Source organism: Antennarius striatus, chromosome 24 (genome assembly GCF_040054535.1).
Source record: "Antennarius striatus isolate MH-2024 chromosome 24, ASM4005453v1, whole genome shotgun sequence".
NCBI classification, from domain to species: domain Eukaryota; kingdom Metazoa; phylum Chordata; class Actinopteri; order Lophiiformes; family Antennariidae; genus Antennarius; species Antennarius striatus.
The window spans coordinates 9,656,608-9,680,472 of NC_090799.1; the positions used below are offsets into that span (position 1 = coordinate 9,656,608).

At 45.7% G+C, this 23,865-nt stretch overlaps 3 protein-coding genes across 5 annotated transcripts; 2 read left to right on the forward strand and 1 right to left on the reverse strand.

Moving 5' to 3' along the window:
* Nucleotides 1–125: 125 nt before the first annotated feature.
* On the forward strand, nt 126–10,191 carry plcd4a (phospholipase C, delta 4a). 2 transcript variants are annotated; one of them, XM_068309136.1, is made up of 16 exons: nt 126–180; nt 1,025–1,075; nt 1,669–1,827; nt 1,934–2,162; nt 2,861–2,990; nt 3,075–3,306; nt 3,394–3,595; nt 4,419–4,563; nt 4,879–5,031; nt 5,236–5,412; nt 7,019–7,175; nt 8,209–8,325; nt 8,555–8,745; nt 8,832–8,964; nt 9,073–9,222; nt 9,321–10,191. In XM_068309136.1, the coding sequence occupies exons 2-16, from the start codon at nt 1,051–1,053 to the stop codon at nt 9,410–9,412; spliced, it is 2,292 nt and encodes a 763-aa protein (XP_068165237.1). In that variant the 5' UTR covers nt 126–180; nt 1,025–1,050; the 3' UTR covers nt 9,413–10,191. The 2 variants fall into 2 exon arrangements, with proteins under 2 accessions (XP_068165237.1, XP_068165238.1); XM_068309137.1 differs by having other exon boundaries at nt 8,555–8,733.
* Nucleotides 10,192–13,380: 3,189 nt separating this feature from the next.
* slx9 (SLX9 ribosome biogenesis factor) lies at nt 13,381–22,631 on the forward strand. 2 transcript variants are annotated; one of them, XM_068309140.1, is made up of 7 exons: nt 13,381–13,633; nt 13,893–14,013; nt 19,779–19,847; nt 20,226–20,412; nt 20,861–20,926; nt 21,036–21,179; nt 22,010–22,631. In XM_068309140.1, the coding sequence occupies exons 1-6, from the start codon at nt 13,466–13,468 to the stop codon at nt 21,160–21,162; spliced, it is 738 nt and encodes a 245-aa protein (XP_068165241.1). In that variant the 5' UTR covers nt 13,381–13,465; the 3' UTR covers nt 21,163–21,179; nt 22,010–22,631. The 2 variants fall into 2 exon arrangements, with proteins under 2 accessions (XP_068165241.1, XP_068165240.1); XM_068309139.1 differs by having other exon boundaries at nt 21,036–22,631.
* On the reverse strand, nt 14,551–16,802 carry LOC137591254 (tubulin alpha-1A chain-like). The gene is made up of 4 exons (XM_068309138.1): nt 16,688–16,802; nt 16,058–16,280; nt 15,836–15,984; nt 14,551–15,769 (listed from the first exon to the last, which is right to left on the reverse strand). Exons 1-4 carry the CDS (start codon nt 16,688–16,690, stop codon nt 14,789–14,791), a joined length of 1,356 nt encoding a protein of 451 aa, XP_068165239.1. The 5' UTR covers nt 16,691–16,802; the 3' UTR covers nt 14,551–14,788.
* Nucleotides 22,632–23,865: the final 1,234 nt, after the last annotated feature.

Sequence of the window (23,865 nt, forward strand, 5' to 3'; positions counted from 1 at the left end):
TGTGTGTGTGTGTGTGTGTGTGTGTGTGTGTGTGTGTGTGTGTGTGTGTGTGTGTGTGTGTGTGTGTGTGTGTGTGTGGTGGGTGTGAACACCCCAGTGAGGCGGCTGCAGCTTCAGTCTTCAGCCCTCATTGCTGCAGACGGGCAGCAGGAACGGAACTCTGGGATGATTCTGCAACAGGTCAGACTTTAAATCCTTTAAATCCTCATTGTGTCGCCATTAATATTATTATTATTATTATTATTATTATTATTATTATTATTATTATTAATAATAATAATAATAATACATTTTATTTAAATCCGTCTTTCTTGACACTCAAGCACAGAATTATACAAAGTCTATTTAAGAATCAACAATTAAAAATAGATAAAATCAGTAAAAAGAGCAACAGGTTTCAGCTGGAATAAGCAGTCTTAGACTGATGTGTTTGATCAGATGTGTTTGTAACGATCAGTTGGATCCTCTGGTGAATTATTTAATGTGTTATTTTATAAGGAATGAACGGTGGCACACAGATCAGTTTAAACCTGTGAATAGTTTGATGTTTCCTCCTGTGATGGTTAAATGTGTTCCAATAGAAAGCTTTAGAAAGACTTTCTCTAAAAGAAATGAAGCAGAGTTTAGAGCATCGGTGTGTGACTCAGTCGGTGTCATGAGTGGAATGAATAAAAGGCTTTGGGCGGATTAGTCGACTCAATGAGCTCCGTGTAGACGCGGAACAAAAGTGCATCTCAGTGCAGAATCAAACAATGAGGCAGCATCACATCAGCACAGCGAGGACCAGTCTGAGGCTTAGTCTCAGGATTAGTCCAAGGCCAAGGCTTAGTCCTGAGTCCTGAGGGAGAGGAAATCAGTCTACCAGTAGAGTCAGTTAGAGATAACGCACAGCTAACGGACTGGAGGGGAAAATGATTGTTTATCTGCAAATGAAATGTTCTCAAGTTGGCAAAAAATGTAAAGTGAAGTATAAAAATAATCTTTCATTTTTCTGCACACTCATATATAGTGTTATTTTATTTAGATGGCTAAACTGTGAGAAAACCAGGAATGGCTTCCACCGGAAGCGGCCTCCGTAAGTCTGTCAGGCATTCATCACCTTTGTTTGTTTGTTTGTTTGTTTGTTTGTTTGTTTGTTTGTGGATAGATGAAAAAGTGATTGATGGAAATTGATGAATGAAAAAAATTTATGACGTTTTTTCGTTAGTTTTTTTCTAAAAATTAAACATACATAATTAGACATATGTATTGACATGTGTCAATATATAAAAATTAATTATTGTCAGTAAATGAAAGCAGAATGTTAACGAGTTTGAAATGTCTGTAATGTAAAATGTATGAATGATCTGTCAAAGGTTGTACTTTTATATAGTTGAATATGAGTAAATAACTATTACTATTACTGCTGAACATTTATTAAGAGTTATATTTTGGCTGTTTCCTGATTGGTTTCCTGATTGAGACAAGACCAACCACCAATAGAACTGAAGAAGCCTCTTGAATGAGAGGTGAAACGTCTTCAAGAAACGTTCTTAAAGCCCAGTGGATTGATTTAAACAGCTTTGGAGAACCGTGACCTGGATAAGCGACGACCTTCACAGACATGTTGTGCAACATGTTGAGTTGGAAATGTCCTCCCTGCTCATGAGCCGCTGTCTTCTACTGCAGTTACCCGTGGAGACGACAACCTCCAGTCCATGCTGGTGGGGACGGTGATGAGGAAGGTCAAATCTCGTACCTGGAAGAAACAGCGTTACTTCAAACTGCAGGACGACTGCATGACCATCTGGTACAAGTCCAAGAAGGCTGGAAACACGCACTCCACATGTAAGAGCGCCTCCGATCCGTGGTTGAACCCTGAGCCCAACCAGACCACTTAAACTAGCGTCCTAATTTACCTCTGATCACTACTTGTGGGTGGATCTCTTCACAGTTTCGGTGGGTGATGTGGAGGCCATTCGAGAGGGCCACCAGTCCGAGGTGCTCCTCAGCATTGCCGATGAGTTCCCAGCCGACCGATGCTTCACTCTGGTCTTCCGTGGCCGCAGGAGCAACCTGGACCTGGTGGCCGAGTCGGCAGAGGAGGCGCAGTCGTGGATCCGAGGCACCAGGAAGCTGATCGAGAACCTAGAGAACATGGGGGAGCGAGAGAAACTCGACCAGTACCTTTTACTCGGTGTTCTCAGTCATGTGACTACTCTGCATAGCTGACAACCCCAGAGCCATAAACCACCTACTATCACCCCCAGGGTAGCAACAAGCTGTCCCCCACACAATGACCAGTGCATGTCCTTATTGAGACTAGGAGTTGACTGATCCTGGATCTTGACTAAACTGTCCAGGACAAAGTTTTCATTGTATGAGAATCAGAATGTTAACATCAAATTACGGCTGGATTATGGATGAATGCCAATCCATTGTGAGTAATTCACAGCCTGTAAAACATGGCTACAGCTTCTTCCTTGCATTAGCCAGAGTAGATTCTACAGTGGACTGTTGCTGTCCTCTACTGGTTGCTATTGATGATCCTTCTTACAGTTCTGTTTTTATTTCGTCCGTTGATGACATGAGGTTAAGAGTTCAGAGTAAAAGCTTTCTTCATCTAATCCCTGATCTGTCAACTCATTTTCCTCTGCTGCATATTTGATGACTTATCGGCAGAAGCGAAATAGTACTCTTGTTTCTCCAGTAAGTAAAGTACCAAACACATACTATTGTGTTCCAGTGCCAAGGTCCGGATGCAGGACTGGGATTCAAGGTGAACAGCCCCCAATCCAGTTCCTCTCCTAGGGCTTTTAGAGACACAGATGTGTTTTCCCTACACTGTGAATGTGACTCTTTCCTTGAGTCTTCTACCCAGATGGATCAGCGACTGGTTCAAGAAGGCCGACAAGAACAAAGACGGCAGAATGAACTTCAAGGAAATCCAAGATTTACTCAAGATGATGAATGTGGCCATGAACGAGCACCACGCTTACTGCCTCTTCACAGTAGGACTAAACACAGGAAGTCACTGACGTGACTTTAAGACCTCCTCGGGTCTGATGGAGGTCTGTTCTCCTATCCTCTTTCAGAAGGCTGATAAGTCCCAGTCGGGTACGCTGGAGGATGATGAGTTTGTGCTCTTCTACAAGATGTTAACCCAGCGGGATGACGTACTGAAAGTTTTCCAGGAGTACTCACTGGATGGACAGAAGTTATCCCAAAGCGACTTGGAGGACTTTCTGAGAGAGGAGCAGCTGGAAGGAGGCGACATCCAGCAACACGCCAAGACTCTCATCGAGCGCTACGAACCTTCTGAAACAGGTACCGAGGCACCAAAGACAAGCAGATTCTCTGAAACCACAGGAATACCTTTACACAGCTGAAACACCTGCTCTGCTGTATTTCCAGCCAAGCTGCTGAATGCCATGACATTCGATGGCTTCTTGATGTACCTCGGCTCAGCTGAGGGATCCGTCTTCAACCCACAGCAGCGGGGCATCTTCCAGGACATGAGCCAGCCTCTGTGCCATTACTTCATCTCCTCCTCCCACAACACGTATCTAATGGGGGACCAGCTCAGAGGACACAGCAGTGTGGAGGGGTACATCAGGTAATCCTGTTGGGTGACCCTTCAAAGACTCGTCTTTAAGTACTCAACTCTGAAACTTGTCTGAAAGCTAAATGCAACCAAGTAATGATGGATGTTGGATGGATGGATGGATGGATGGATGGATGGACCAGTCACTGAGTAACATTACTTAGCTCTGTTTGCTAGCATCTCACCCACGAGTGTCTGCACAGGAAGAGTTGGTGGATATGCACAGAGGAAAATATGATTCCTTTAAGCACCACGATGAGTTGGCGTCCTATCCAGGGTGTACCCCACCTCTGGAATAGTTGCAGCTGGAATAGATTCCAGCAGACTCGTGACTCGCAAGGCGGATAAGCGGTTGTACGATTGCAATTTTCGTCATCCACAAGATGGATGGATGGACGATAACCTTTAGTAATCAGATTTCTGGAGAACTTGCTATATGTTTATGTTCATGATTTGACTCATGATGTTATTGATAATGTCTTCTTCTGATATTTTTCTGAGATGTTTCCACATCACTGCTTAAGACAAATCAATGTAGATGATTGCATTGCAAAAAATATGTATATTTGATTTGGGGATGAACCAAACTAAATCCACTCCCAAACCATTTGATAGCTTTAAACATTTCCTTCCGAGGAAATCCCTTCCCTAATGTGGCCGTTTCTCTGCTGAGCCTGAAGGGAGTAATGAATGGAGGACATTTCCTCCACTAATCCTCCACCACTCATCAGTTCATTCATTAATAAAATGAGGAGAGATTCCTTTTAACTAATTGAACTGATGGACTGTTCATATCTGTCCTCCTGTGACCCTGACGTGAATATCTCCTGCTCAGGGCTCTGAGTCGTGGCTGTCGCTGCGTGGAGGTGGACTGCTGGGATGGCGCCAATGGGGAGCCCATCGTCTACCACGGTCACACGTTCACCTCCAAGATACTCTTCAAAGATGTGGTCAGCGCCGTGAGCCACTACGCCTTCAAGGTAGCGTCGCCGATTTGGTTGTTTCACCTTTATACCAAAAAATAAGTGAGTCAGAGTTTTTATATTTGAACCAGAGCTGTCAGACAAGACATCAAACCAAACACGAGGTAAGACGGAGAAATAAAAGTAGCCTGACAAGACTTTCATTCAAAGTTCCTACCAGGAGGATGAGACTTCAAATCCAAGTCCAACCATACCACAGGTGTATGGCAGCAAGTGTATTAGCTTTCACCACTGAGAACCCTCCTGGGGTTGAATTACAAACTCATTCAGGCCCTCCTTCCCCCCGCCTGCCTCCCCCTCTACCCCAACCAGGTATCGCAGTATCCAGTCATCCTGTCCATTGAGAACCATTGCAGTGTGGAGCAGCAGAGAGTCATGGCCCAACACCTCGACCACATCCTCGGCGACAAGCTGCTGAAAAACACGCTGGATGGGAAAGCCCCCATCAGGCTGCCATCTCCTGAGGTGAGCAGCTCGGTGTTCCCCCCCAACCCTAACCCTAACTCTAACCCTAACCCCAACCCCACCTCCATCGTAGCAACACAGCTCCATAACTGATGCTCTTTGAATTTGCATGACCGAGACAATGACCATGACTCGCTGTGTCACACAACCCCCCATTGAAGATCCTCTAACGGTAGACGATGAACCTGAGGTTTCTCTTCTCAGGATCTGAAGGGGAGGATTCTGTTGAAGGCAAAGAAGATCGGTGGTCTGGAGGAGAGTTTCAACGGGATCGTGGAAGACTCCCAGTCTGGAGATGTCAGCGATGAAGACGAGGTGGCCGAAATCGAAGAAGATAATGTCCACCGGGAGAGTGTCCGTCGCAGGATTAAAGTAGGACAGGTACACTTTATGCTAATGATTAATAATGACTTATTATATGTGGAGCACTTTGGATAGCCAGTTCTGGAAAAGAGTCTGAGCCACCGATCCGGCCTCATGATGCCACACCCCATCAGGAAGTGGACCCCGGGGTTTGAAGGAGATTAAACCGAAAAGTCCAAAAATAACGACACTCCTTTTGATTAAATGTAGGCTTTTAATCACAGTTGAGTCTTGATTTGTGCTGCAGTCTAGGGTATTTAATATTTATTCATCAGATCTCCTAGAGCTGTGTAATGGACTGGAAGGTTTGGTGGTTTGAATCCCGTTTGTGGACTTAGAATCTTCACCTTGCTTTTTGAGAGCGACCAACAGGTTCTAACTGTTCCTTTTACACAAATAAAGATTCATCTGGCGGGTTATTTCGTGCAGCTTCAGGCCGGTACGTTTCTCAGAAGGTGTGTGTTTGCTGTCTGTCCAGCGGATAAAGGATTGCATAAACGTCTGTCATCCCTCATAAAAAATACAGAGGACTAGAGGGCATGGAGCAGACGCTGGCTGTTAGATAAGGTGATCCGTTTACAGCGTGAAACAATGAGACTGGAGGGACCACGTCTAAACACACCTCATTCAGTTCATTTAACACAATATTTAGAGGGTGACACTTGATTCTTGGAGATATTTCAACTCATGAAATTAAAGGAAATGGACCGCTTTGTCCAGAGAACCAAATATAAAGAGTCTGTCCTGACTCCTCGTTGTCCTCCAGGAAATTGGTCTGGTAGTTTTGTCTCTTTGGGTTTGGACACCTGGAGTCACATGTTCTGGTCAGGACAGCGATCTAGCGTGAACTTTGACTTCATGTGCTCTCAGATGATATATATTCTGCCATGGGTCTGTATGGATTCGTATTGACGCTGCAGCCTTTAGAGGATGGGTTTCCATCTGGATGTGCATCCATCACCTGTGCAGCAAACTGTGTAAGGGAGCCACTGGACACTTTGACTCATGTTTATTGATAAGTATTCAAGAAGCATGAAACGCCACACCGGGACTCCTGTAGACACGGTCATCAGAGGTGAGGCAAGCGTCAAGCTTGGCAGTGATGTGAGGTTGGTGGCGTCTCTGATGGTGTGGGTGTCTGGAGGGACGGCTGCCATGCTGTCTGGTGGACGGGGAAAGGCCTGGTGCTCGGGTGGACCGGCTGGATCAGCTTTCAGGTTCAGGCAAGCTGGTGTGTGTGCTGGTGTGTGTGTGCTGGTCATGGATGCTGCCCTGGCAGCGCACCTGTTCTGTCTTGGCTTTATCATTCACACCATCGTCCAGTGTTTCCACTTATGACAGGATTCCTTTGTGAGTTTACGCTATCATATGATAGCATCCGTTCATTTAGGCTTTTTATAGGTCTTAATGGTCATTAAAATACTTCACTGATGTAGCTGTATGCTTCAGGAGGTGGGAGATCTTCTGCTTTCTGGTTCAATCCCCTACATGTTCATTCAACCCCTTGTTACCCCAGTTGCCCCACAGCTGATGTACCACTTTGGCTACTCGGGTCAGCTACCACACAATGATATTTTGCCTTCGTTATTTTACGTTTTCTTTTCTTGTCTTCCCATTTCCATAGAGGTCCAAACAGCGTCTGTCCAAGGAGTTGTCAGACTGTGTGGTTTACTGTAAAAGCGTCCACTTCACTAACTTCAAACACTCACGCATTCACTCCAAGTTCTACGAGGTGGCATCTTTCACAGAGTCCAAAGCCCGGAAGCACCTGAGGGAGGCTGGTGAGTCGTCTGCAATGCAGGGTTTACATAGCTCATGTAAATACAGTGGTACCTCTACTTACGAACGTCTCTACAGACCAAATTTTCTACTTACAAAATGCCTCAACAGCGAAATATTGCCTCTCGTTACGAAAGAAATTTCAAGTTACGAAAGGTAAAAATACTGTATAGTATGGGCTGATACTTGAAGCTCCCACAGGTTCCTGAACGCAACATTCTTATAGCTGCTCTGCCATTGGCTATTACCTAGCATCCTGGCATCCCATTGGCTAAGAGGGACCTCTGTGGAGCTAGATAGGTGTCTATGCAGCGTCCTCGTCATTCAGCCCTCGACCCATGAGGTGTTCTGATAGTTTTACGTAAATATATTAACTTTTAGAGTATTCACTATGGACCCCAAGAAAGTGACGGAGAAAAGAGGAAAAGAAAAGACGAAGAAAAGAGTTTTTTTGTCGGTACAAACAAAGCCAGAGATGATAGAAAAGCATGAAAAAGGGATGCGTTTGGTTGATCTCTCCAAAGAATATGGCCGTAATGCATCTACAATCACCACGTTATTAAAACAAAAGGAAGTTTAAGGAGTTTAAGGCATCGCGTGGGTGGTTGGAGAAGTTCAGAAGGAGGACTGGAATTCACTCTGTTGTTCATGGTGGGGCAAGAGGGCATGAACCAAAGAGGGCAAAAAACAATGAGGACAGCAGTTTTAAAAGGTTAATGACCGTCATTATTATTCTTTACTCTATTCTTTGTTTTTTACGTTATGCACAGCTCTCATTTATTGTGTAATAATCTAATCGTAACATGTATTTGTTACATGTTTTGATGCATTTTTATGCTTTATAAAACATTTATGTCTGAATTTGGGGGGTCTTGAAACGGATTAGGGCATTTACATGGAAAACGCGTCTCTACTTACGAAATGTTCGACTTAGGAAATTTCTTCCAGAACCAATTAATTTCATAAGCAGAGGTACCGCTGTACTCAGGTTCCCCCATTACCTCGACTATGTGAATGATATTTTCTCCCCTTCAGGGGCTGAATTTGTTCACCACAACTCACGGCAGCTGACCAGGGTTTATCCCAGTGGCTTCCGAACAGACTCCTCAAACTTCAATCCTCAGGAGATGTGGAACGCTGGCTGTCAAATCGGTAACTGCAACCAGAAAGAACAAGCAGACCTTTAGATTTCTTGTTCTACTGTCAATCCTGCACTGGGATGCAGCATTAATGTCGGAGCTTATTTGGTTTCCCTCCAAGTCAGTGCAAATTCATTATATAGCACCAAATCACACCAGAACTCACACTCAGACAGAAACCCAACATTCCCCCTGGAGCGTCGTGCTGTGATTTTAACTCTTTTCTTTCTCTTTTCGTTTAGTTGCATTGAACTTTCAGACTGCTGGGGAGGGAATGGACCTGAATGACGGCTTGTTTCGACAGAATGGCAGCTGTGGCTATGTGCTAAAGCCCAGCTTCATGAGACAGGCGGAGAAGAGGTTTGACCCCGAGACGCCGCACAAACGGGACGGCTACCAACCTGTGGTCCTTTCTATTCAGGTTCATATGAAGGTGTTTGGCTCTCATTGCTTTTACATATTTCCTGTAGGTTTCTAGGTTATTGCATCTGTTGATCCCACTGTCTTGATGTGTTTAAGGTGATCAGTGGTCAGCAGCTGCCCAAAGTCAACATTAAAGAGGACTCCATTGTGGATCCTCTGGTCAGAGTGGAGATCCATGGGGTTCCTCTGGACCAGGACAAGCAGGAGACCAGATACATCGATAACAACGGTACAGAAGATGCTGTGGCTGGATAATAGAAATAACTTACAAAAGGAATGAATTAACTTTTTAATATGGAAGGTTTAGCTTCGGCATTAAACGTTCTATTTTCTGCAGGCTTCAACCCGGTGTGGTACGACACCCTGCGCTTCCCGATCCGCTGTCCAGAACTGGCCATGGTCCGCTTCGTGGTGGAAGACTATGACAAGACGTCCAAAAATGACTTTGTGGGGCAGTACATCCTGCCTCTCAGCTGCATGCAGCAAGGTAGGACTGAAGTACCAAAATGAGAACTCTATCCTGTCATCATACTGGTGAAGTCACGGTGTGTCTCATTTGTTCCTGCTATTATTGGGTTTTCTCAGGCTATCGTCACATTCACTTACTGTCTAAAGACGGAACCAGCATTCCTCCAGCCTCCCTATTTGTCCACATCAGGATCACAGACCAGGAATAATCCATCTTCACCTCCATGTGTCTCCCCAGGCAGAGTAACCTAGTATTCAAGGATGAGAATAGATTCCTTCCTTCCTTCTAATCCCTAAAATACCTAAATATCATTCTTATTTGATGTGAAAACATACTACGCCAAATGCTTTGTGGTTCTCAGCAGTGATTGTATGTATATTGTTCAGTATAGTGTGTGCAACTTGTTCCTGTGATGGACTTGAACTTTGCTGCTAATGCTTGTTGTTGTGTCTGCAGCACAAAGACCTGGAGAACACTGTGCCACCATGTGTTTAGATCAACATTTATATTTTGTCAGTATTTTCCTTCAGCAAAGAGCACTTCATGGTCACTGTCACTTTTACTTTGGTTTGTGTACAAAGCTTTAGATGCAGTTCAGTTCTAGCTACACAACTAGATTGGCTACTTATGGGCGTGGATGGTTGGACGAGCAGGTATTTAAGTGTTTAATTTGAGAATGATAATCAAATTAAATTAATGATCATGTCATTTGTGGTGAAAAGCAAATCAAAGATAGTTTTGCAAATTAAAGTTCCGCATGTAGCAAATAGGCATTCGACCAATTCCATCGTTTTTAAACGCTTATATATTCCTAAATTCTGAAATTGTGAATCCCAGTTTGACCCACCATCATGTAGTAGTCTTGTGTCATCTCTTGTGGTATGTAGATATTACTCATTTATATAAATGTGTTTTGATATGTTTATTTTTGTATCCACACAGACATTCATATGTACTGTATAATAAGACACACTGCTTGTTTTTTTATTGTACAAAATGTCATATTTATTTGTTGTATCTCCCTGCAAATAAAATGATTTTCATGTAACGGTGCAGCTGCATTACATGGTTCCTACATCATTAGTCTCCTACACTGGGACAAGCAGACAACATAAAACTAACTCTTAATAAAATAAAATACAGCTACATTTCAGTTCTCAATTATGCATTACTTTAAAAAAATACACAGAAAAGTAATTAAATTTACCGCACAAAAATTAGACTGTCAAAATCACTAGGAAATATTAGACAGATATAATATCATGTTATTGTAAAATAAGTAAGAATAAAACATGCATTAATCTTAAAATACGTACGTATGAAATTCTGGAAAAATTGAGGTGTTCTATAACTTTAGACTGGTAGTGTATATAAGTCTACATTCATTCATTCATTTTCCAAACCGCTTAATCCGCTAACGCAGGTCGCGGGGTAGCCAGTGCCTATCCTGGCAGTCTCAGGGCGTGAGGCGGGGGACATTCCGGGCACGACGCCAGTGTACCGCGGAGCCACATAGAAACAAACAACCACTCACACACACACACTCACTCCTATGGTCAATTTGGGACCGGCCAATCAACCTGAAGCGCATGCTTTTGGAGGTGGGAGGAAGCCGGAGAACCCGGAGAGAACCCACGCAGACACGGGGAGAGCATGGGAACTCCGTACAGAGTGGGACTCGAACCCGGGTCTGCCGTGTTAAGAGGCAGCAGCGCTAACCACTGCGCCACCGTGCCACCCTAAGTCTACATTATTATTATTATTATTATTATTATTATTATTATTATTATTATTATTATTATTATTATTATTATTATTATTATTATTATTATTATTATTATTATTATTATTATTATTATTATCTACAAGAGGACACAAGCCAGTGTCTTATTGTGCCGGTCCCAAACCCGGATAAATACAGAGGGTTGCGTCAGGAAGGGTATCCGGCATAAAACTTTTGCCAAATCAAAGATGTGAATCAAACCTATGACTTCCATACCGGATCGGTCGAGGCCCGGGTTAACAACGACCGCCATCGGCGCTGTTGACCTACAGGGCGCCGGTGAAAATTAGATCACTGTTGGTCGAAGAAGAGGAGGAGGAAAGTGTGTTCGCTCGAAGAAAAAGAAGAGGAACACCAAGAGTATAGGACTGAGAGTAGGGACGTTGAATGTTGGAACTATGACAGGAAAAGGTAGAGAGTTGGTTGACATGATGCAGAGGAGGAAGGTAGACATACTGTGTGTCCAGGAGACCAGGTGGAAAGGTAGCAAGGCTAGAAGTTTAGGAGCAGGGTTCAAGTTGTTCTATCATGGTGTAGATGGGAAGAGAAATGGAGTAGGAGTTATCTTGAAGGAGGAGTTTGTTAGGAATGTCCTGGAGGTAAAAAGAGTGTCGGACAGAGTGATGAGTCTGAAGCTAGAAATAGAAGGTGTGATGTTCAGTGTTGTTAGTGGGTATGCTCCACAGGTAGGATGTGAGCTGGAGGAGAAGGAGAAATTCTGGTCGGACTTTGATGAAGTGATGCAGAGCATGCCTAGAAGAGAGAGAGTTGTCATTGGAGCAGACTTCAATGGACATGTTGGTGCAGGAAACAGAGGTGATGAGGAGGTGATGGGCAGGTTTGGTATCCAGGAGAGGAAAACAGAAGGACAGATGGTAGTTGACTTTGCAAAAAGGATGGAAATGGCTGTAGTGAATACTTTCTTCCAGAAGAGGCAGGAACATAGGGTGACCTATAAGAGTGGCGGTAGGAGCACACAGGTAGACTACATCTTGTGTAGACGGTGTAATCTGAAGGAGATCAGTGACTGCAAAGTAGTGGTAGGTGAGAGTGTAGCCAAACAGCATAGGATGGTGGTGTGTAGGATGAGTCTGGTGGTGAGGAAGATGAAGAGGACAAAGGCAGACCAGAAGACGAAATGGTGGAAGCTGAAAAAGGAAGAGTGTTGCATGACTTTTAGGAAGGAGTTAAGACAGGCTCTGGGTGGTCAGGAGGTGCTTCCAGATGACTGGACAACTACAGCTAATGTGATCAGGGAGACAGGTAGGAGAGTACTTGGTGTGTCATCTGGAAGGAAAGTAGATAAGGAGACTTGGTGGTGGAATGAGGAGGTACAGGAGTGTATACAGAGAAAGAGGTTAGCTAAAAAGAAGTGGGACACTGAGAGGACTGAGGAGAGTAGACAGGAGTAAAGGGAGATGCAACGTAAGGTGAAGGTAGAGGTAGCAAAGGCCAAACAAGAAGCTTATGATGACTTGTATGCTAGGTTGGACAGTAAGGAGGGAGAGACTGATCTATACCGGTTGGCAAGACAGAGAGATAGAGATGGGAAGGACGTGCAGCAGGTTAGGGTGATTAAGGATAGGGATGGAAGTCTATTGACAGGTGCCAGTAGTGTGATGGGACTGCATCAGGGATCGGCTCTGAGCCCCTTCTTGTTGCTATGGTGATGGACAGGCTGACAGACGAGGTCAGTAAGTAAGTAAGAGTTTCAGCTAAAATGAAAGGAAAGGTGTACAAAACTGTGGTGAGACCAGCGATGTTGTTTGGTCTAGAGACAGTGTCACTGAGGAAAAGACAGGAGACAGAGCTGGAGGTAGCAGAGATGAAGATGCTGAGGTTCTCTCTGGGAGTGACCAGGAAGGATAGGATCAGGAATGAGTACATCAGAGGGACAGCACATGTTAGAGGTTCTGGAGATAAAGTCAGAGAGGCCAGACTGAGATGGTTTGGACATGTCCAGAGGAGAGATAGTGAATATATTGGTAGAAGGATGCTGAGTTTTGAACTGCCAGGCAGGAACTCTTATTCCGTACCGTTTCTTACCGAGCCTGACACAGAACACAGTCAGCACTTCCTGTCAGTGGGTGTCACGTTACCGGATGTAGGAACTTACATTTCTGGGATTGCTTTCATGCTAAAACTTCTTAAAAGTTCAAACGGTCCACGACTGTGTGAAGAGGTAAACATTTAAAAAGCAAACATAGTTTTCGATTAAATATGTATTTATTTACTATATTAATGACATTGTGCAGCGCCAAGAGGTGATTTGTTGTCCGAAAATACTTTAAACCCCAACGATAGTAATAACATCAAAGAAACAACTCTTATTTTGAAGGCCTAGAAAACTCACTTCCTTTTAGAAACGCGGGAACTTGACGAACATCGTGTAAACACCGACAACATGGCTCCCCGTGTGTGACCACCGGTGTCTGCATCGCTTCAAAGTTTAATTAAGAGCTTCTATCCGACATTAACATGGTTGGAAAGATAAAACACGTCCGTCAGAAGGTCCACCAGGAGGCGGTGAAGCTGAGGCCGAGCAGCCTGACGGCCCCCCCGGACACGGCGCTGGATTCAGGGAAGACCTCCACGAGAAGCCCCGTGGAGGATGAGGGGGGTGACGCCTCGAAGCACGTGGGAAAGGTGCGTTTAGACACCTGTGTGAATACATTAACGCACAGTCACGCCATAGTAACGATAGGTGAGACATAAATACAGCTAATTCATTTTAATGAACCATTTTTAGCCTTATTTGTAAAGACTTGACGTAGAAGTAATGAATTAATGAAACTAAAACTGAGACTGAAATACACACATTCAGGAGTTGAAGCATCAATTTGATGGATAATATCTGTGATAATGTTTGATAATGTAACCCCCCCCCCCCCCATCGCCGCCACAGGCTCTGGCACAGACCTCCTTCCCCACTGGGATCTTTGTGGGGACTAGAATAACCCCTGAGGCTCTGGTTCAGACGCTGAAGATTGAGGAGCCCCCAGATGTACCCCCACCTGCTCAGAAAGGTGAGACCTGTTTAGTTGCCTCATGGTAGAGGATGAACCTACTTTTCCAGTTGTGACTGTTGGATAGAGTCCAAAGATTACCAGCCAATGAGATTATAATAATAATTATATAAGTTAAATTATATAAGAAATTCAAAAACCGAAACCTACAATGTCAAAAAGAATAGTTACCTGGAAATGTATCACATGTCATCCAAGAGGCTTCTTCTGTTCTAGTTCTGAGGGCCAACACATCATCAGGCTCAGACACCTCACCCCCATCACTGAGGGTTCACAGTTGGGGGTGACTCTTTCAACTCCTGACTCAGTTTGAATTTTAGACAGATAAGGACTGAACTCTAAAAACAATTTCTACTCTGAATAAAACCACCAAAACACAAGTGGTCTTTCTGTCTTTTCCCATTCTTTGAGGGAAAATTACATCCACTGCTTAAATATGAGGTGGTTGGAGCTAAGAAAACATCAGCTAAAAGAATGTTCAACAAAACACACCAAATGGAAGCATCTTTCAATTTATTGTTAACAGCAGCATTACAAGACAAACTGTAGAACATGAGCACCAGATCATCTGTTGAGCGTAAAGCAAGTCTATTAAATACACAACTAGTGTTTAGGTTGTGATGAAGGACAGCATTGAAAGGAGATCGTGATTAAGAACATTATTATCACCAGTAGAATCAGAGCTCTAGTTAATCACAGCAGCATCATGTAGTTCACTAGAATCATCCTGACACCCCAAAAGGAAAACCAAGACTGGTTTCTGGATGCTTTAAACTCAGTATTCTTCGCCCTCTTCCTCTCCTTCCTCTCCGATGCTGTCGGTTCCCACCTCTTCATAATCCTTCTCCAGGGCAGCCATGTCTTCTCTGGCCTCTGAGAACTCCCCCTCCTCCATGCCCTCCCCCACGTACCAGTGGACGAAGGCCCTCTTGGCGTACATCAAGTCGAACTTGTGGTCGAGTCGAGCCCAGGCCTCAGCGATGGCGGTGGTGTTGCTGAGCATGCACACAGCTCTCTGCACCTTGGCGAGGTCTCCCCCAGGAACCACGGTGGGCGGCTGGTAGTTGATGCCAACCTTGAAGCCGGTGGGGCACCAGTCCACAAACTGGATGGTGCGTTTGGTTTTGATGGTGGCGATGGCGGAGTTGACGTCTTTGGGCACCACATCGCCACGGAACAGCAGGCAGCAGGCCATGTACTTCCCGTGACGGGGGTCACACTTCACCATCTGATTGGCTGGCTCGAAGCAAGCATTAGTGATCTCTGCCACTGATAGCTGCTCATGGTAGGCCTTCTCCGCTGAGATTACCGGGGCGTAGGTGGCCAGGGGAAAGTGGATGCGAGGGTAGGGCACCAGGTTGGTCTGGAACTCCGTCAGGTCCACGTTCAGGGCGCCGTCAAATCGCAGCGAGGCGGTGATGGAGGAGACGATCTGTCCAATCAGACGATTGAGGTTGGTGTAGGTTGGACGCTCGATGTCCAGGTTTCTCCGGCAGATGTCGTAGATGGCCTCGTTGTCCACCATGAAGGCACAGTCAGAGTGCTCCAGGGTGGTGTGGGTGGTCAGGATGGAGTTGTAGGGCTCCACCACCGCGGTGGACACCTGGGGGGCGGGATAGATGGCAAACTCCAGCTTGGACTTCTTCCCATAGTCTACAGAAAGACGTTCCATCAGTAGGGATGTGAAACCAGAGCCGGTTCCACCTCCAAAGGAGTGGAAGATGAGGAACCCTTGGAGGCCAGTGCACTGGTCAGCCTGCAGAGAGAAGTCTCTTAAATTTGTGACTAAACTGGACTTTCAAAAAATTCCCAGAACACTGACCAGTTTGCGAATCCTGTCCAGAACGAGGTCGATGATCTCCTTCCCGATGGTGTAGTGGCCGCGGGCGTAGTTGTTGGCGGCATCTTCCTTCCCAGTGATGAGCTGTTCAGGATGGAAGAGCTGGCGGTAGGTTCCGGTCCGGACCTCATCTGGAACGAACAAGAGAATCCCATTGGTAGAGAACGGACTTCCTGTCTCTGGAGAAGCTGTTCAGGATCTTACCAATGACGGTCGGCTCCAAATCAACAAACACCGCCCTGGGAACGTGTTTGCCCGCGCCAGTCTCACTGAAGAAGGTGTTGAAGGAGTCGTCCCCCCCTCCGATAGTCTTGTCACTGGGCATTTGACCATCCGGCTGGATGCCGTGCTCCAGGCAGTACAACTCCCAGCATGCATTGCCTATCTGGGCACCGGCTTGACCGACGTGGACAGAGATACATTCACGCTGCAAGAAGGAGTTGTTCAAACTTCAGAAATACCTTGAACACCGTCGGTAAATAAAAGTCTATCATATAAAAAACATTTTAAGAGACTTGGGTGTTTGTTCCTCGGCTGTTTAGCTCTCTGCCTCAGTTTAACGTAGACTGAACCTGGTGCTCACCGATCAGAGTGACCCCTTCAGTCACCATACAGTAAAATGGTTAAACACCTTAAAAATACTGTCACACCAAAGCTAAACAGAAAGCGTTCGCTGAGATCTAGCAATGGAATCACTCTACGATGGTATTTTCTTTGAGTCACAGAAACCTCTTCAGTCATGATGCCAAGACAAGAGTATTGAGTAGCAGACACTATATAACATACACATTTAATATATATACTATAGTGTTTTGCATTAGTCCAGATCCTCACCATGTTTCCGGTGCTTCAGTCCCTGGTTCACCTGCGACGAGTGTCTGGGGATGTTTCACTGTGTGTGTTTGAAGCTGTGCAGCTTTATAGAGCAGCAGCACTAGGCAACAGTTTCGTGTGTTGTGGTAACTGGAGGAGCCGGAGAAGCAAACGGCATCCACCCTCCACCCCCACCCCCCAATCCAGGAACAATGTCAGTAAACCAGTTACCACCAGTAATCCCCCAAGCAGCAGTGAAATACGACCTGGAACTGTTTGGAACCGTTTCTTCTCTCCAGTTACACATGTTTAGACTTCAGATACGTTCATAGTTTAGATGAAACTACAACAGGCTGCTGTTTGACTTTAAATGCTGAAACTGGGTATCTTTCAGGTACTAAGTATACTAAAATATTTTTGTACGTATGAAAACCAGACTCTGCACGAGCTGCCCTGTTAACCTGAAACTCTCTCTCCATGGATGACCTCCATAGGGTTTTGTTACAGGTAACTGTGTCATTGCTATCCTTTAGCTGATTGCTAATGGATAGCATTAGAGGCAGCTGACAGTTACACACCAATCATTGATGCACAGAAGGAGGAAAGTAGCCTGGTGGTCATTGGAGTTATATTGATTAGCTAGAATGACCCAGTGGGCAAACCTTCACCATGAACCGCCCTTCATCTCTTTCTCTAAAGATATAGGAGCCCCCCCCCCCCACCTTCAGCCCAGCTGGTAGTCGTGTTTGTCCCCAACTTGTTCTCTATTGTTTGACTTCGGTTGGCTGCTTTATGTTGCACCTGTGCGTCTCAAGGTTACCTTGGCGATGTAATGACAGACTGCCTTCGAGTCCCTGGTTACTCTTTTGTCGGCCTTAGTTACGCTCAGGTGTCACCCGATGAGGCAGTTGGTGTGTGCACACCAAAAGGCAAAGATGATTGGATGGCTCAGAGCTGGGGTTAGAGATAGATATAGCATACAATGAAGAGCTGTTGGTTTCTACTGGAAACACAAACACGTCCTTCTGTAGAGTCTTCCAGCTCTTTTCTATAATATACAGGTGGAATGTTTGTCCGGTCTGGGTAGTTCCAAACTTACTTTGTATGAATAAAGATTTGACCTTGTTCAACAGTCGACGTAAGCTGGTATTATCATGTGTCCTTCCCTGAATTGACCACTAGAGGGCAGCTCTAGTAAAGTAAAACTCACTGTTTCACCTGATCTCACCATTTATACCGAAACACAGAAACATTCAGTAATATTTGCCTCGTATTAATTCGTTTTTTAGTATTTAATTCTTCTTTTATAGTCCGCAAATTTTATATTTTTCCTATCTCCAACCAAAAGTCCATGCATCAACATTTTTGGAATAAATCCATACAAATGTAGAACTGTGGAAGACCTTCTGGACCATTTTTCTCTATAAGAATGTGTCTGTTTCCTCTATAAAAGTTGCGTTACTCAGAAAATGATGCATTTTGTTGTAAATGTGCAGGAATGTGGTGTTGAGTTTTAACGTAGTTTTTCGTAGCGTAGCGTCCTCCAGCCACTAGAGGGAGCAGGAGACTTGGGTTCCTTTCATGCTGCAGCAGCAGACTTCTAGAAAGGGGTTTTTAATAAACTTAGTTGGCCTGACTGGTGTTTTCCTGTCCTGTCAGAGGGATGCAGGATCCCAATCTGTTCCTCCTCATTCTGAGGTCACCCCCCCTCTTCATCCTCGACCCTTCACATCTCCCTCTTTTCCCTTCACCAGCCCCTTTCCCTCCTGCTGCGTGTTGAACTACATCACACGACCCGGCCTCTTCACACCCCCGTGTTTCCAAGCGCGTCTCTGGAGTTTGTATCTGCCGAGGCTGATGGGGCGTTTTGCTGCAGAGCTGTCATGTTCGCTTTCATCAGCGGAACGCGGCTGCGTGCGTCAGAGCAGCAGAGCCTTCAGAGGAAGGAACGCTGATGTGTGTGTGTGAAGCTCAGTGATGGATTGTGGGTAAGAACCCAGACATTCAGGAGCTCCAGATGCGTCAGAATCAAACAACCAACCCGGAGTTGTTGAAGCGTTTTTATTGTTGGGTTGGCCGCATTTTGGTGTTTTTATCTTTTTAATTTGCCAAATTTAAGAATAACACCAGCGTAATAATATCAGTGTGACTGAACTCATTTTATCAGCGTCCAGCGACACATTAGTTCGATCAATGCGAGCTCTAAAGGCTCTGAAGGCCCCCCAGGCTGTCACATGATGCACTCAGGCACATTGGATTTTATTCTGTTTTGTGGTCATGTGACCACGGGAACACACAATGAAGGGTCGTCAGCATATTTAAATATGTCATCAATATATTTTTAATTTAATTTATTTTTAATAAAAAAAAATTTTTTTAATGCAATATTTAAATATTTTAATATTTATTAAAAATATTTAAATAATCCTGTTGGTTTAAATGAGACAAGAGGAATTCTGGGAGGAGGAGAGTTTATGTCCATCATCACCCCCACCCAACCCACCTAAATAAGCAAATAACATTCAATGGAGCCCCCACCAACATGAATCTGCTTGATGCTCCTCACTCGTCTCAGAACATCACGTCTCCTCCATCAATCCAGCCCTGGGGGGGTTGGGGTGAGGGGGGTAAACGCAGTTATCCGTTTCCCCTACCAGCAGGAAGACGATGCCCCCGGTGGGATCAGGGTGGTGGTAAACCACCCCTCCCAACCCCCATCTCTCTAATGAGAGATTAGGTTTCTCACCTCCACACACCCCCCCCCCCCCACTCCACACCCCCCCCCCCGTCGGTCCTATCGCTCCATCTACACCCTGTTCCTCCTGTTGTTTCACGCTGTGGTGGCAGATAAAGGATCCATGTGGAATGTGTGGGGGATCGGGGGCCTGTCTGAACAGCAGCACACACACACACACACACACACACACACACACACACACACACACACACACAGGTGATGCTGCAGCTGCTTCTAGATATCATCACAGTATATTTAAGGAACGTCCAGGTGGCTTTTCTGATAACGCCTTCCTGCCTGGGGGGGAGTGGGGGGGGGCTGGATCATGTGATCGTCCAGACGAGTTCGGTCACATGACTGTTTGTGTTTCCACAGGAAGAGACGAGCAGAAAGTGAAGTCAAAGAAGGAGAAGATGAAGGAGAGGAGGGAGCGATGGCTGAACAGTGAGTCCCCCCCCCCCCCCCCACCCCCCCCTGCTGAACCAATCAATTCGTGGGTAACACAAAACATTTCCCATCAGGCGTATAATTAGGCGACTAATGGGCGACTGGGTCCTGATGAAACCCAAGAGCGTCTCCACGTCCGGCGGCTTTCAGGGAGAACAGGAAATGTGATCTGAGTGTGAACGCTAACGCTAACGCTAGCTCGGGGGGGGTAGCGCTGGGGGTTTAGAGCAGGTAGACCAGGATACAGGAGGCCTCTGTTCCCATGGCAACAGAAACGCTGGTCTCTAACAGATCCTTCTTGCTGTCGTTTGTAACCTTTTATTGTGTCTGGAAACCACTTCCTGTGGTTTTAACTCCGCCCCTCACCCCCCTCAGAGATCAGCTCCATCAAACGGGCCAAGGAGCAGCAGGCGGCCGAGGCCCGGAGGCAGGCCACGCCCGTGGTGGGGGACATGAGGCCGCTGGCCGACGCCCTGCCGGAGCTCTCCCAGCTCATCGCCCCCGCCGCCGCCGCCACCGCCGCCCCCCCCACGGCTCGCCGGAAAAGCAGGAAGAACAAAGCGTAAGTGTGGAGGTGTGATCGGGCGCCGTCGTCATCTCCTCACCAGACGGGCCTCCAGCTGGGGGGGGGTGGGGGGGCGGGGTCTGCTGGCGTCACGCCGTGAGTCGTTTCCTCACGTCGGTCGTCTGGGAGCCGTGACTCACCGCCGATCCGTCACACGAACGCGTGTTCAGGGTTATTTCTGCAGCGTGTTGAGACACAAATATAAATCCTGGAATAAACTCCATGTCCCAGCATTCCCTGGGGCGGGACTGAAACAGGACCGTATCCATCATGGAGCGCCTGAATCCTTACAACACTTAAAACCTGATGGAGGGATTCATGAGCGCATGATGGATGATGGATGGATGATGTATTGATGGATGATGTATTGATGGATGATGTATTGATGGATGATGTATTGATGGATGGGGGGGGCTCATTGGTTTGCCCGTTTGTCTCCCTTCAGGCCGGTGAGGAGACCCGAACCCACGGACTTCAGTCAGATGAAACAGTCGCAGAAACGCAAACTCCTGTAAGAACCTTCCTCCTCCTCCTCCTCCCTGCAGCCGTATCCGTGGAAACGCACCTTTAAAAACCTCAACTGTCGTGTTTCTATTTTGTTTTGTTTCTTTTGTCCGCAGGGAAACGGAGACCCTCCGCTTCAGCGACGCCGTCAAGACCCTCTCGGCCAAAATGAACCCTCTGGCCGACGTCGGCGAGCAGCTGAGGAAGAGGATGAGGCAGGAGGAAGAGCAGGGCCCCGGCTAGCATTAGCCGCTAACGCCGTGAGACTTGACTCCTGCTGTTGTTGTCAGCGAAACCATGACGACGGAGGAACCCCCCCGACACCCCGATTGGTTAAACGTAAACGGACAAACGTTACATTAAACCTGCGTTGCATCCACCCGTCAGCCGGCGTGTGCCCCCCCCCCCACCCAGAACACTATCGGTTCCGTACAAACAGGTCAGCCGTGTCCCTCACAGCCCCCCCATCCCCCCCCCCTGTCGCGCGTTCTATTTCCAGGATGTTCATTCAGAGTAAGATCCGCTCCCAGCGCCTTGACTCATCAGCGGTAACCATGGCAACGCCGCTGATCCATGTAAATGAACATCTTGTCAGCCGTGAACCGCCTAAAAATACTGTCAACACACGGGATGTTAAAAACCACCGCGGAGGGGGGGGGGGCCTCCACAGGTGGGCGGGGCTTGATTTATGGCCTTTTCAGCCCGACGCCTCACAGTTTGTGAACTTCCTGTTTTTGTTTTACGTTTTTGTAATTATTCGAACGTGGGCGAAGAAGAGATTCCTGTGGGGCAGTTAAGTTAATGTCTGTTCTGGTGTTGCCCCCGCTGCGACGGAGCACTAATGACTTTTTTCCAGGAGACGTTAAATCTCTTCTGTTTCTGCTCCACGTTCACATCTCAAACCTCCTCTTTGTGATCAAGATAGTAGAATTTAAATAGAACCTAATTAAAATTTTAACCCACCGGGTTCTTAAAGCTGGAATCCTCCTGGAATGTTTTTTATTTTTATCTTGGGGGGGGGGTTTTGGGTGGATGATGTTGATGGAGGTGTGATGTTCTGACGTCCTTGCGACATGTTTTCCTGCTCCAGCCGATCTTCATCGCCTCACGTCTGTAAGGAGACGCCACAAGAAGGGAGTCAAGAGGCTCCGCCCTGCAGCTATGATTAGATTAGAGGTAAGAAAAACCCAATCAATACGCGGGTCAATGTGGCCGCGAGCCATTAGTGTTCATTAATAATGGAACAGCGTGGTGTCAAATTAAAAGTCATCAGAGCTGCTTGTTAGCAGCTTTCATGCTGAATGTCGGGGCGGATGTTTGGTTCCTCTGGATCAGAGGCAGGTAGACGGACTCCCCACAGGTGAGTCTGCTCTGACAGGATGTGAATGGTCAGGTGTTCGTTCGGCGTCGCTCTGTGGCGTCAGCAGCCGATCCTCATGCAAACACAGGATACAGTGGAGAAGAACTCCACAGGAGGCGCAGCATTCGCCTGGCAGTCCAAACTCAGGGGCTTTCACCGAGAACCTGGAAACGCGTTGGAATGACGTGGAGCTGGAAACACGGTTGATAACGCCAGCGGTGAGGTGTGGAGGCGTGCCACCGGGGTGACATCACCACACTGGATCAGACCTTGAACCTCTACATGTGTGTGGAGCGATCAATAACACAAACGCATAAATCATGATGTTGATTCACAATAAAAACGTTTGAACGCAGAGAAAACAAACATCTCTTCTCACGTCTCATGAATATTTGTTCCAACAGCCCCCGTCAGTGGAAACCTGTCGTTATCTGCTTGTTATTCTCTCCTGGCTTCATGTAGTTTTATATTTCATCCATTAATGAATCCTGTGTGCGTTAGAACCCCCCCCCATACAGCCCCCCCCCCCCCCCCCCACCAGCTCCCCACCTCTCATCATGGGGGGGCCACAGTCATCACACGTGTTCCTCTCCACACCTGACAGATGTCACCTGTGGAAACAGTCGATAAATGGTTAGAACGCAGTCACAGTGTTGACGTCGCCGTGGCAACGACTGCACCTGATAGAGGACCGTCATTGGGTTGAAGGTGAGGACGTCTCTGTTTGCAGCAGATAAATAAAAACAAGTTTTTATTGAAGCTGGGGGGGGATTCTTGTTCCCAGGTGTTTTGTTTTCATTACATTTCTGAATTAATGAGTTTCTTTATTGCAGAAGAAGATGATCAAATGGAGCTCAGAGCAGCTGGGTGGGCACAGTACTGATGTATTGATCATGTGACTGACCTCTGCTTCCTCTGCCCTGGTTGACCTTTGACCTTTGGGTCACTGTGTTGGAGCGCTGAATTCATGTTGTGGATGAGAGCAGATCGTCTGGTGTTCAGGGTCAGAGAGACACCAGGAAGTTCTAGAAGAACGTTCACTCAAGATTCAAGTTCAACAAAAGTGTTCTTGAGGCATCAATGCTGGCAGAATGAAAGCACTGCAAACAGTCATTATTATTACTATTATTATTACTATTATTATTGCTATTATCATATTACTATTGTTGTTACTTCTAACATTATTATTACTATTATTATTGCTATTATCATATTACTATTATCGTTATTACTAACATTATTACTATTATTTTTGTTGCTATTTTATTATTATTACTATTATTACTGCTATTATATTACTATTATCGTTATTACTAACATTATTATTACTATTATTTTTGTTGTTATTTTATTATTCTTACTATTATTATTACTACTATTATATTAATATTATTGTTGCCTTTATTATAACTATTATTGCTATTATTATTATTATTATTACTATTGCTATAATTATTACTAACATTATTATTATTACTATTATTTTTGTTGCTATTTTATTATTATATTACTATTATTATTACTAATATTAATATTATTGTTGCCATTATTACTATTATTGCTATTATTATTATTATTACTATTAT

Excerpts from the sequence above, each read along its gene's own strand:
- plcd4a (XM_068309136.1), top strand. The coding sequence starts at position 1,051 with ATGGCTTCCACCGGAAGCGGCCTCC. Across the intron at positions 2,991-3,074 it reads ACGCTTACTGCCTCTTCACA|AAGGCTGATAAGTCCCAGTC; the intron begins GTAGGACTAAAC and ends ATCCTCTTTCAG. Across the intron at positions 4,564-4,878 it reads TGAGCCACTACGCCTTCAAG|GTATCGCAGTATCCAGTCAT; the intron begins GTAGCGTCGCCG and ends TACCCCAACCAG.
- slx9 (XM_068309139.1), top strand. The coding sequence starts at position 13,466 with ATGGTTGGAAAGATAAAACACGTCCGTCAGAAGGTCCACCAGGAGGCG. Across the intron at positions 14,014-19,778 it reads ACCCCCACCTGCTCAGAAAG|GAAGAGACGAGCAGAAAGTG; the intron begins GTGAGACCTGTT and ends GTGTTTCCACAG. Across the intron at positions 19,848-20,225 it reads GAGGGAGCGATGGCTGAACA|AGATCAGCTCCATCAAACGG; the intron begins GTGAGTCCCCCC and ends CACCCCCCTCAG.
- LOC137591254 (XM_068309138.1), bottom strand. Across the intron at positions 15,985-16,057 it reads TTTGGAGCCGACCGTCATTG|ATGAGGTCCGGACCGGAACC; the intron begins GTAAGATCCTGA and ends TGTTCGTTCCAG. Across the intron at positions 15,770-15,835 it reads TGGACAGGATTCGCAAACTG|GCTGACCAGTGCACTGGCCT; the intron begins GTCAGTGTTCTG and ends TTCTCTCTGCAG.